Source organism: Chanodichthys erythropterus, chromosome 10 (assembly GCF_024489055.1).
Source record: "Chanodichthys erythropterus isolate Z2021 chromosome 10, ASM2448905v1, whole genome shotgun sequence".
Classification (NCBI taxonomy): domain Eukaryota; kingdom Metazoa; phylum Chordata; class Actinopteri; order Cypriniformes; family Xenocyprididae; genus Chanodichthys; species Chanodichthys erythropterus.
The window spans coordinates 57,043,432-57,056,644 of record NC_090230.1 but is presented as its reverse complement, the minus strand read 5'-3'; the positions used below and the strand labels follow the sequence as shown (position 1 = coordinate 57,056,644).

The 13,213-nt window shown below is 35.7% G+C and overlaps 1 protein-coding gene across 3 annotated transcripts in view; it reads left to right on the top strand.

The window, feature by feature from the left end:
• LOC137028927 (ephrin type-A receptor 5) overlaps positions 1 to 13,213 on the top strand; it is a 101,163-nt gene that overhangs the window by 79,976 nt on the left and 7,974 nt on the right. For all 3 annotated transcript variants that reach the window (XR_010896218.1, XM_067398335.1, XM_067398336.1), the window contains exons 10-14: positions 3,982 to 4,107; positions 4,585 to 4,770; positions 5,108 to 5,169; positions 5,951 to 6,160; positions 7,182 to 7,331. Coding sequence is in view for 2 of the 3 variants with exons in the window: in XM_067398335.1 (XP_067254436.1) it covers positions 3,982 to 4,107; positions 4,585 to 4,770; positions 5,108 to 5,169; positions 5,951 to 6,160; positions 7,182 to 7,331 (734 nt within the window). In the remaining variant the exon portion in view is untranslated. The remainder of the gene's footprint in view (positions 1 to 3,981; positions 4,108 to 4,584; positions 4,771 to 5,107; positions 5,170 to 5,950; positions 6,161 to 7,181; positions 7,332 to 13,213) is intronic.

Below are 13,213 nucleotides of genomic sequence, written 5' to 3'. Positions count from 1 at the left end.
AGTCAAATCCATGTGATCAGCCTTGTACAACGAAGACTAAGCCAAAGTTTCATCAAAATCAATTAATGTATGCAGAAGTTATAACACTTTGTTTCCCTTTTCTTGCCATAAATTCGTTGCCTCGCCACGGCCAAACCGTTTGAGATATCCAAAATCCGTTTGCAATTAAACAACTTCAATGTGTTAGCAACAAGTTAAAAAAAGCTTGGTGTAAATTGGATAAACCCTGTAGGAGTAGTAGTATAAAATTCATAGCCTGTTTTTTCAAAAAATTAACATTCAAACCAAAATAGCTGACTTCCTGTTGGTCGGAGCTAATGAATGTAAATTAGAAAATTGTCCGGCTTGATGAGAATAATATGTGTACCGAGTTTGGTGACTGTAGGAAAAACTAACCCCCACTTTTGTCAAAAGGTGGCGCTACTGAGCCCCTCCACCACGCCCATTTCTATGGCTTTGTCCATGTCTACTGGTTGACAATATTGATGTGTGTGTCGAGTTTCATGCAATTTGAAGCATGTTAAGAGCCTCAAAAACACTCAAGAATATTATTACAGTTTGACCTGTTGCCATGGCAACAATATTTCAAATATCAAAAATCCTGTCATAGGTCTACATCTGCTGTGTATTGACATTACACTGATGAAGTTTGAAGCAAATCAGGTAAAAATAAGAGGGTGATCTCAAAGCATTTTAAAAGTGATACACTTCTTGCTGCCATTTGGTGGCGCTATAACTTTGACTCACAATAGTTACATCCATGTGATCAGACTACTACAACCAACACACTCCTGAAGTTTCATAAACATCAATCAATGTATGCAGAAGTTATAACACATTTCCTGTTTCCCTTTTCTCGCCATAAATTCGTTGCCTCGCCACGGCCAAACCGTTTGAGATATCCAAAATCCGTTTGCAATTAAACAACTTCAATGTGTTCGCAACAAGTTAAAAAAAGCTTGGTGTAAATTGGATAAACCCTGTAGGAGTAGTAGTATAAAATTCATAGCCTGTTTTTTCAAAAAATTAACATTCAAACCAAAATAGCTGACTTCCTGTTGGTCGGAGCTAATGAATGTAAATTAGAAAATTGTCCGGCTTGATGAGAATAATATGTGTACCGAGTTTGGTGACTGTAGGAAAAACTAACCCCCACTTTTGTCAAAAGGTGGCGCTACTGAGCCCCTCCACCACGCCCATTTCTATGGCTTTGTCCATGTCTACTGGTTGAAAATATTGATGTGTGTGTCGAGTTTCATGCAATTTGAAGCATGTTAAGAGCCTCAAAAACACTCAAGAATATTATTACAGTTTGACCTGTTGCCATGGCAACAATATTTCAAATATCAAAAATCCTGTCATAGGTCTACATCTGCTGTGTATTGACATTACACTGATGAAGTTTGAAGCAAATCAGGTAAAAATAAGAGGGTGATCTCAAAACATTTCAAAAAGTGATACACTTCCTGCTGCCAGTTGGTGGCGCTATAACTTTGACTCACAATAGTCACATCCATGTGATCAGACTCCTATAACGAACACACTCGTGAAGTTTCATAAAGATCAATATATGTATTAAGACGTTATAACACATTTCCTGTTTCCTTTTTCTCGCCATAAATTTGTTGCCTCGCCACGGCCAAACCGTTCGAGATATCAAAAATCCCCTGGCAATTTTTAATCATCAGTGTCTTGACTTCATGCTGACTGAGTTTGGTGGCGATCGGATTAATCGTCTAGGAGGAGTATATCAAATTCCAGAGCATGCGTTTTTCAAACAACCCTTAATAGCTGACTTCCTGTTGGCGTGGCGATTAACTTAGAGCGCGAAAGTTGTTCGGCCCGATGAGGTCTATATGTGTACCGAGTTTCATACTAATACGTGCAAGCATGTTTAATATATGGACCAAATTTTCAGACTTTTTTCAAGGGGCGCTGTCGAGCCCCTGCCACGCCCGGGTACCAGCCTCTCCGGCGTCCTAATGGCCGCGGATTCCAATGTGTGTGCCAATTTTCAAGAGTTTTTGAGCATGTTAAGGCCCCCAAAAAGCCCCGGAAGACGGAAAAAAAAAAAAAAAAAAAAAATAATAATAATAATCCTTAGAAGAACAAGAGGGCCCTGCGCGAATTTTCGCTTGGGCCCTAATAATAATAATAATTGTTGTTGAAATAATAATCAATTAATATCAACAGTATTAATTATTATTGTTAATATTATTAGTATTATATCAAAATCACAGCAACAAAATACAAAAAAAACAACAATAATAACAATAATCATTATAAAAAATAATATTATTATTGTTAATTACAAAGTTATGAACAACTATAACATGTTTTGTTAATATTATTAATAATAGCAGAAGTAGTAGTAGTTTTGCTAATAGTAATAAATTATTTAATAAATTATAGTCATAAATATTATTATTAATATGTTTATAAAAATTACAACAAAAAATATAAAAATATTGTCAACATCAATAAACCAAATCATCATCTGTTCTTCATGCAGCATATATTCTCTGGCTCTGTAGGCACCTTACAACAGTTCCCACATGAGCAATTTATAGATTATCATGACAGAATATGATAATCAAAGAATTTGAAACCCTGTCCTCTGCTTAGGAGCAGCAGCTCATGTGTATTTAAAGGGACACACAAAAATGGAGCACTTTTGCTCACCCTCAAAAAGTGACAAAGTCACATACACACTCTGGGGACATCAGAGACTTATTTTACATATTGTAAAATAGTATTATACCACCCCTTTAAATCATTTGCATTTGTTCAACAATGCTAACAATAATAACAATAAAAATCATAATCACAATTAAAACACATTAATATAAGTTATTAACATACAAAAATGGTTGGTAATGATAGTTTTGTTGATAATAACAGCAACAACAATAATAAATTATAAATTGTAATTATGATTTTTATTAGTAATTATTATTGTAATTATGTTAATATTATTAGTATTAATTAGTATTATATCAAAATTACAAAAAATACCAAAATAAAAAATACAACACAACAACAACAACAATAAAATTCATAATTGTAAATACAATGAAAACAAATTAATATTATTGTTTTGTTGTAGTATTATTACTAATTGCAAAGTTATTAACAACTACAACAAAACATTTTGTTAATAATAATAATAATAATAATAATAATAATAATAATAATAATAATTAGTATCAGTATTTATTGGCAATAGAAGGATGACTTCCCATAGACATTCTTTATTAACTCTTCTCCCCCCAGCTTTTTAAAAAAATATTATTATTATTATTATTATTATTATTATTATCTATTTATTTTATTTTTCTTTGCATGAAGCTAGAATAAAAGTTTGTTTGTTTGTTTTTTTTAATCTGAAAACAAAATGTGTTTTTTACAAAGAATACATAGTGCATAAGCAATGCTTTTATTGCTTGTTTCTGCTCCTTTTTTCCTGTGTTTTGATCCGGAGATTCAGTACTCTTTCAGAAGGTGTGATAGTGATAAGTGCCCCCTACCATATGACAGTGAAAACACAGAAAGCTGGAAATTTCCGTTAATGGCGTCAAAGTGTTGTCTCATAAATGACAGAAATTTCCATCAGTGGCAGGGAAAGAGTTAAAATTACATTTACTTGAACACCCATCCATAACCTGAAAACCTCATTGTCCCATTAGGCTACAAACACTCTAACCACATACCCAATAATACAGTGGGATGTAGAAGTGTGGCATATTTTGGCTTGTTCTTATTATGTAGTCCTAAAGCAATCCATCAATATGTTATGCTTGGCGCAGCAGGGAAGAACAAACATGGTCTCTGGAGATGAAACCTCAAACAACATCTCCTCTCATTTCTCTATGCATCTTCTTACGTTACAAAACATAACCCAACCCAAGAGCTGTGAAGTGCCAGGAATCAACATTTTCTCCTCTTGTTCTCTGTTTCTTGTCCTCTCTCTCTTCATCACAGTCAAATTCCCAGCGGTCCGCACATATATCGATCCCCACACATACGAAGATCCCAACCAGGCTGTCCATGAGTTTGCCAAGGAGATTGATGTCTCCTGTATCACCATTGAGCGGGTTATTGGAGCTGGTGAGTGAGTTATGCACAAGTAAAACAAAACAGGCCTGAGGAACAGAATTCCAATTAGGTTACATGTGAAATACACACCACCTAAAAGAAAAATGTGAGATGGTTTGAAACGCCAAGTTCCAATTTGGTTTTCAGATCTCATCTTTAGGACTGACTGTTCACAGCATTTTGTGTGTTATGAAATCTGTTCAGACAATAGCCATCATTCATCACATGCCTTTTTTCCAGTAAAAAACTAAACAAAACAAATCTAGGCATCCTTAAACCAAGAGGCTTGGGCTAAACATTCAGTTTAAAATAGTGCTCTGGAAGTGTCACACTGCCAGACTTTATTCATTCAGAACGAAGCAAGTTCATACCTCAATAGCTTTGCACTTTGTCGCTTCACAAGGGAAATCTGCCTGAGCACAATGAGGCGTTTCATTGTCTGGCTCTTTCTTGCCGCGGTTCATTGATGGCTCTGCCTTCCGGTTGCAGGTGAGTTCGGTGAGGTGTGTAGCGGTTTGCTGCGGCAGCCAGGGAAGAGAGAGATCCCAGTGGCCATTAAAACTCTGAAAGCCGGTTACACAGAGAAGCAGAGGAGGGACTTCCTAGGCGAGGCCAGCATCATGGGCCAGTTCGACCATCCTAATATCATCCACCTGAAGGGGGTGGTCACCAAGAGTGAGTGCCAGAATGTCTTTTGATTATCATTATTACTGAAAATTATTGCATGTTATCTTTGTTTCAGTATTATGATTGATTCAAAGTCGCAAAGATTAGCTTAAGATCAGTTCAGTACTTTCCCAGTAGGAATAATTATTATTCATTACATGTAGTGTTGCCAATAGCATATTCCTTTGCCACGGGTGAAGACCCCTCCTTAGTGTTCTTCTTCTTTATTTTATTATTATTATTCTGCCATGGAAGTTTTTTTTGTTGGGGGGGCTATAATTTAACAATATGTCACATAATATATACATAACAATGCCCTGAAATGAATGTGATTTATTTCTGCAAGGTAAACCAGTGATGATAATAACAGAATATATGGAGAATGGATCCCTTGACACCTTTTTGAAGGTACATTTTGTGCTTTTTGGAAGTACAGTCAATACAGACACTGCTATGACATTTGCCAACTAACAGAGTCATTCTATGAATGTATGGAAGTTTAATGAAAAACTTTTAAAATGCCAGTAAAGTATAGTTACACAGATACAGTGTATTATTTTAGGTCACACTTTATTTGAATGTGTCCTTGTTACAATATAATTACACAAATAGTTACTGAGTAATATTAATTAATTTACTATACTATAAATAACTTGCTCATATACTTACTATATGTTTAGAGATAGGGTTTGGTTTAGTGTTAGTTACTTTTATTTATGCATAATTTACTGTTATTACTGTATGTAAAGTATATGTATTATATGTGTATGAACAGTTAAATGCATATCAAGGCATCTCTTCTTTAAATGCTCCCACTGTTTAGTGCAATATGTTGTTAATTCACTTTTATTCATTATCCACAATACTGTTAACTATAAATATGTTCATATCTGTAAATATGCCTATTCTGTGTCTTATAAGTTTCATATTTTTATTCTTATTTATATTATTATGCATCTTGTTGTTGTATTTATATTTGTGCACTGGAAGCTTACTTTACCAAGAAAATCCTTTGTGTGTGCAAGCACACTTTGCAATAAAGCTCTTTCTGATTCTGAAGTAAAGTGTAACAGGGACACTATAAAATAAAGTTTTACCTTACTTGGAATGGAGTTTGTACAATTAGCCATTTAATTTGATATGTTACTCTCAAATTCATTTGTATTATGTGTCTTTACTGCTCCAACAGAAGAATGATGGTCAGTTCACTGTCATCCAGTTGGTTGGCATGCTGCGTGGCATTGCTTCGGGCATGCGCTACCTCTCTGAGATGGGCTATGTGCACCGTGACCTAGCTGCCCGCAACATCCTGGTCAACAGCAACCTGGTGTGTAAAGTGTCCGACTTCGGCTTGTCGAGAGTGCTGGAGGACGACCCAGAGGCGGCCTACACAACCCGCGTACGTGCTTCAGAGCATAAACGCTGGCTAACCCACTACACCTTGCATCTATTAGCTACCTCCCAGCAGGCCTTTTTTTTAAAACCCTTTTCAAACCCAGTGCCAATAGCATCCTACATTTCCTGAACACCTTTGCTGCTCTCTGATAATGCAGTAATGTATTAAACTGGACTTTTCCATCTTAGAATGCATTAATTGCATTTTAGATGGTATGTGATCATCTCCTTCACAACCTAGCACCCAAAACTAACCTGCAAGATTCAGAATTTGCACCATGCAAAATGCATTTAACAGCCCTTTTTTTTTTTTTTTTTTTTTTTGCTGTGATTTGCATAATTATTTGCTAAAACAATCCAGGAGCTGCATTCAGAAAAAAAAAAAAAAAATCTTCTCTAAAATGAAGTTACATAAGAATTTACAACTCTTAAATTGTTTTTTTTTTAAGTGCCCCTATTATGATTTTCCGGATATTCAAGTGCCCGTATAAAGTGCTGAGGAAGAGCAGACTGGGCCTTCTGACTAGTCAGAGCAGAGTAGACCAATCACAATAGACTGACCATTATAATACATATATATAAATATATATGTATGTATATTATTGTTGAGTCCTGAAAATGGAGCTGCCTTATTCTGAAAGAGGATAATTAGAGGTTTGGTGGTAGCTGTCATAATTAGCATAGCATTTTTTTTTTTTCCCTTGTCATCTGTGTTTCTTGTTTTGATGTGTCAAAGTAACACTGAAGAAAGCGTTTGATGTGTGTGTGGATGTGAGTGAACTGTCGACAAAGTAAATTAAGACATGTCTCTCCAGTGTGTGCATTGCCAAAAGAAATTGAGAGCGCTAACACCAGGACATTCAATTAGCGATTAGCATGCAACAGCCGTCCACAGACCTAATGCTTCCTGTCAATTTTCACAGCCTGACACCATTCTTTCCCAGCAACAATCACCCGTTAAGATGCTTTGACAAGACTAGCTTCTGATCTGAGACGTGGAATTCAGCATGCGGTTTGTCTTGCAGGGAGGGAAGATTCCCATCAGGTGGACCGCTCCAGAGGCCATCGCCTACAGGAAATTCACCTCAGCCAGTGATGTGTGGAGCTACGGCATTGTTATGTGGGAAGTAATGTCGTACGGCGAGAGACCATACTGGGAGATGAGCAATCAAGATGTAAGTCGAAACAAGACTAGCATTCTATCAAATTCTGTACTAAATTCTGTATTAAATTCAAATGTGGTCTTATTGGTGCTACATATAGTCTTTGTAAGCGAAAACGTTGAAAAAAAAATCTGTCAGTCCCACATGTTATTTCCAATGTTATAAATCTTGAATCCCCTTCAATACTGGTACACAAACTTTGTGTAAAGTTTGGTCTCTTTTTTAAGGAAACACTTGGCAGATTATTGTAGATGTGAAGAAAAAAAAAAGATAAAAGTGAATTAAAAAAGTTATAGAAGTCTATGGAACTGTATTTTATTTTATTTTATAATATATAGACACTTTAACACTTTAAAATAGGGTCAAATTCTTACTATTACACTATTTACTATAAACTATGACTTTTGCCTCAATAAACTCCTAATTATCGTTTATTAACAGTTAGTAAGTTAGTTGTTAAATTTGGGTATTTGGGTATTTGGTTAAGGGATGTAGAATAAGGTCATGCAGAATAAGGCATTAATTTGAGATTTACTTATACTAATAAACAGCCAATATCCCAGTAATATGCATGTTAATAAGCAACAAGTTAGTAAGAACTGGACCCTAAAAAAAGTGTTACTAAAATATATATCTTACAAAACATGTTAGACTCTAAAGTTGCAAGAAAATCAAAGCCATATACTTCATTCTCGCCATATCGTAACTACCGTAATTACAAGATGACAACACGTGGCATACTCTGAGCTGTTCACGCTTGGAAAATCCAGTAGGAAGACCTATAGTTTCAGGAATTAAAAGTGTTACAGAAAAGATTTCTCAATATGTGGACCACCATCATAAACCTCTAATGACAACACTTCCATCTTTTTTAAAAAGACACTGGAGATTTCCTGAGACTTATACCAGAGCAATGTTGGCTAGAATCATTTGATGTTCAGTCTTTGTATACTGTCATTCTACATGATGTTGGCATTGAACACTGTATGCATATCCTCGATTTGAGATCTGAGAATGCTCCGTCATGTTTCTTACCCTTATGAAACTTGTTCTTACCAAGAACTATTTTAGATTTGACAAAGATTTTTTTCTTACAGCAATGTGGGACCCAAATTTACACCTTGGGTTTGTTGAGAAATTTCAGAGAAAATCCATGTTTCATCAAATACTGTTGTACAAGCTTTACATTAATGCCATTTTTGTAATGTTTCAAGTAGATTTAGAAACTTTGAGCTCCTTTCATCAGTACCTGAATTCTATAACAAATCATCTAAAGTTCATAGGGGTGTGACAAAACTAGTATCTCACGAGACGAGACAAGACAAGACGAGACTCGAGATTGAGTTCACGAGACGAGACAAGATTTTTACACACTATTTTTAAGAAATCCTCAATGGCGAAATACATGACTAGAAAAAAATATTCTGCAGGTGTATTTGAAATGTTTTAACTAATCATCTTGTAATTAATATCATTGCAGTTCTACTTTCTAAGTATGAATTATCATATGCAGTAAAAGACAACAATACTCAAGCAATGTAAAAGGTTTTGCCACAAACTCAACGGACTGTCTTCTCTTCTGTATGATTTCAGTCTCTTCAGACCTTACTGTACATGATTTATGAGCTTCCACAACTTTAGACCTCCTAACTGAACTCCTTTCCACAAACTGATCATAGAAATAAAACAGTATAAATAAAAATGGTAACACTTTACAATAAGGTCTCATTTATTAACATTAATGTATTAACCAACATCAACTAACAATGAGCAATATATTTGCTACAGTATTTATTATTCTTTGTTTATGTTAAAAATAGTCATTGTTAGTTCATGATACTTCACAGTTCATTAACTAATGTTAACAAATGAAACCTTACTGTTTGTGTTTAGTTAGATTAAGAGAAAACAGTTATTCATGTTTATAGTAACACTTTACAATAAGTGTAAAGTGTTACTCAATATTCTAAGAGCAAATAATACCAACTTTTTCTTTGATACAGAGCTAAGAGATGGTTACAACTACACTGCCCAGCCTAAAATAGCTTTCATATTGAGAGATATTTGCATTCATCAGGGAGTCGCTTTCAAAATGCGGGGTATTGAAATTGCGTTTGAATGCGCGCGCACGTTTAGTTTCACTTTCAGCGATCGCGCGTAAAGGCCCTTTCACACAGGACGCGGCATGCGCTGCGCTCGCCGCTGGGTTCAGCGCAGCCCTTCAGATACAAAGCGATTTGCGCTGCGCTGGCCAGAGCACAGTAGGCGGAATTTTCCAAACATGTAGCGGGAGTTTTATACATAGTCACTTGATTGTTGTTCCACCTTTCGGTCAGCAGTAAAGTATATGTCCCGGGCCGTGTTAAGAAGTGAGCAATAGCAATAGCCCTGCTTGTAAGAAGAAGAAAGAAAGCAGCTCTTGACAATGTCTGTCATGTCTCCATGACACAGCTTTTCTCCCGATGTAAATATACGACCAGCAAACTTGTATTGTATAGCTCTGGAAATTCCAACACAGTAAATAGCTGTTCGTCCATTTTGCTTTCCGATTGTTTGGATGCCCGTTGCTATTGGTCGCGCGGGTAATCGTCACAGAGCGCAGCGGCAAAAGTTGAACTATTTTGAACTTTGACCGCGGCGTGCGCGCAAGCTGCGCTCCGCTGCGTCTGCGCTTTGGTCGACGCAGTTCTCGCGCGGCGCAAGCCATTGAAACAAATGGGTTTCATAGCGCAGCGCAGCGCATACCGCGTCCTGTGTGAAAGGGCCTTAACTCTTTAAATATGGAGCGCGGCGACCGTTATCCGACTGAATAAAATTTTTTTTTTTTTTTTTTTTTTTTTTTTTTTAACACAAAGCAAAACGACAATGGAGGCGTAATGTAAACGTAGCGGTGGCATATTCTTTCCAAATCATCCTAACACGAGATCTCATCACACCCTAAAAGTTCACAATGTAATTTAATGAGGAAAGCTTGGATTTTTTGGTTTTTCATGTCACCAAGTCAGGGCAATCAGTGAGTACAGACCTTTTTAGGAAGAAAAAAAATAAAAAATTGAATGATTTTATACATGCTCAAAGCTGTCACCCACCCTAACTTACAGGGTTAGTTCACCCAAAAATGAAAATGCTGTCATTATTACTCACCCTCATGTCGTTCCACACCCATAAGACCTTCGTTCATCTTTGAAACTCAAATGAAGATATTTTTGATAAAATCCGATGGCTCGGTGAGGCCTCCATTGCCAGCAAGATAATTAACACTTCCAGATTCCCAGAAAGCGAAAGACATATTTAAAACAGTTCATGTGTCTACAGTGGTTCAACCTTAATGTTATGAAGCGACGAGAATACTTTTTGTGTGCCAAAAAACACAAAATAACAAATTTATTCAACAATATCTAGTGATGGGCAATTTCAAAACACTGCTTCATGAAGCTTCGAAGCTTTACAAATCTTTTGTTTCTAATCAGTGATTCTGAGCATGTATCAAACAAAAATGTTGCATTTTTTTATTTAATTCAATGTGTTACTTGCTGTTTCTTTGTAACTGTTTGTGACATTAATAGTAATTTCTGAGCCACAATTGTTTCTACACCAGTTCTTCTCAGTGTAGCTGTTATTTATATAAATATAATCCTATCTTACATCCAGAGATTATAAAGTATACATTTATAATAAGATTCTGTGTAGGGCAGCTTTATAGCCAAAGTGCAGTTTTACCCTGCAGTATTTTAACACTACACCACAATAATTGCTTCCCATGGCCATTTTAAGGGCTCATATGCTCTCTCGGATTTGCCTTAGGGGAAATGAGAGCGATAGAATGCTGATGTCTATAAATGGATCAGGAAGTTAGGGTAAATTCTGAGCTAAACTGACATATCGAACACCATCAGTGGGCAGAGATCCATGCAGATTTTAGGCTTGGGTTGGGAGTAGAAAACTCTTTCTCCCACTGCGGTACATCTGCCTGCGGTCGAGTCAAAAGTCATGTGCTTACGAACAGCAGAATTGAAACAAGGGGGATGTTGGATAATGGGTATTCGGGTTGAAAACGGGAGTTTCAGGTTTTGGCCACAGATATTTTATTCTTGGCTTTTCTGCACGGAAAGAGCATCAGATCTCAGCAGACAGAAATCTGCCGGGCGTAATGGAGGTGTTAGACATTACGTACCAGAAGCTAACATCATCTATTGTTTCCCCATCTCTGTCTAAATACAAACATGATCTCACTGGCACATACCCCACATATATATTATATATATTACAATTTTGAATTGAATATATATATAATTACAATTCAAAATCGTTTTCTATTTGAATATGTTTTAAGTATAATTTATTCCTGTGATCAACTTTTCAGTTTCAATGTTTAGCATCATTACTCAGTCTTCAGTGTCACATGATACTTCAGAAATCATTCTAATATGCTGATTTGCTGTCAAGAAATATTTTTTATTTATTATCAGTGCTAAAAACAGTTGTGCTGCTTCATTTTTGTGGAAAACTACAAGTGTTAATGCAGTTTTCCACAAAAAACAAAACAAACGACAACCATTAAACTTTTTGTATTTTTGTATATATATATATATATATATATATATATATATATATATATATATATATATATATATATATATATTTTTTTTTTTTTTTTTTTTTTTTTTTTTTTATTATTACTACAGGCTATTCAGTTTTGTTTGCATATATTAAGCCATTACAGCTTCAGATATTGAAAAACACATGCGGAGCAGCCTCCTCACTGTCTTTTGTTATGTAGATGCGCATGTCATATGTCAGCGTATGAGATGACAAGTATATTTGCAGGCAGAGATGAAAAACAAGGCGATGCTTAAGTTTTCCCAGCATATCCCAGAAGGAGGTGCACATAGCAGTCATGGTTTTATCAAGCACGACTGACCTTTTTTCCTCCTTTACAGTTGCCAGTGACGGCTTCATCTGTGCCTCACATCTCGTTCTGTGCTCCATCATTAATCTGTTTCACACACACTTGGGAAGGGAAAGTTATTTGATGTTTTATTTAACAGTTTCTTGAGGGTTCCCCTCAGATCTCGGCTTCCTCTGCTCAGCCAGACACTTGTGTGTTTCTCTCGCTCTGTCTGTCTGTCTGTCTGTCTCTGTTTTCTCTCTGTGAGTCTTTTCCGCGAGGGAGCAGCTGTTGATGTAGTGTTGCTCTTTGTGATGTGGGAGTGTGGGGGATTTTATTTTAGCTTGGAGGAGAGGAGATATGGTCTTTTTTTGATTCAGAGCTTGGATTTATGTTGGCAATTTTTGAATCTCACAAAAAAAAAAAAAAAAGTTAAACTGATCTAATAGACATATCAAATTCACTCTGTAACACAACATGACTGTCTATTCATTTTCATTAATTATATAATATTATATGATATGTCAACTGAGACATTACAAAAACATGCTTAGTCTGACTATCTGTATGTCAAAAAAATTATATTTTTGAGAGATTTAATTTGCTCACCAAAATAAATAAATCAAATACAGTAATCAATCAAAATGCAGCAAAATCAGAATATTGAAATATATTAAATAACAGTTTTGTATCTTAATAGATTGTACACATGAGCTTTCAGAAGTCATTGTAATTTGCTAATTTACTCCAATTTTAATCGTGGAGCTTTTATTTTCAAGGATTCTTTGATGAATAGAAAGTAAAAAACAACAGCATTTATTTGAAATAGATTGTTTTGTTTGTTTGTTTTTGTAAAAATGTAAAAATGACTTTTGATCAATTTAATGCATCCTTGCTAACTAAAATCATGAATCTCTTTCAGATGATACATAGGAAGGCAGCTGCCTCCGTTAGCCATAGACAGCAAGGTCAAGTGTGTTGACTTTACCAGCTGGTACCCAGCAAC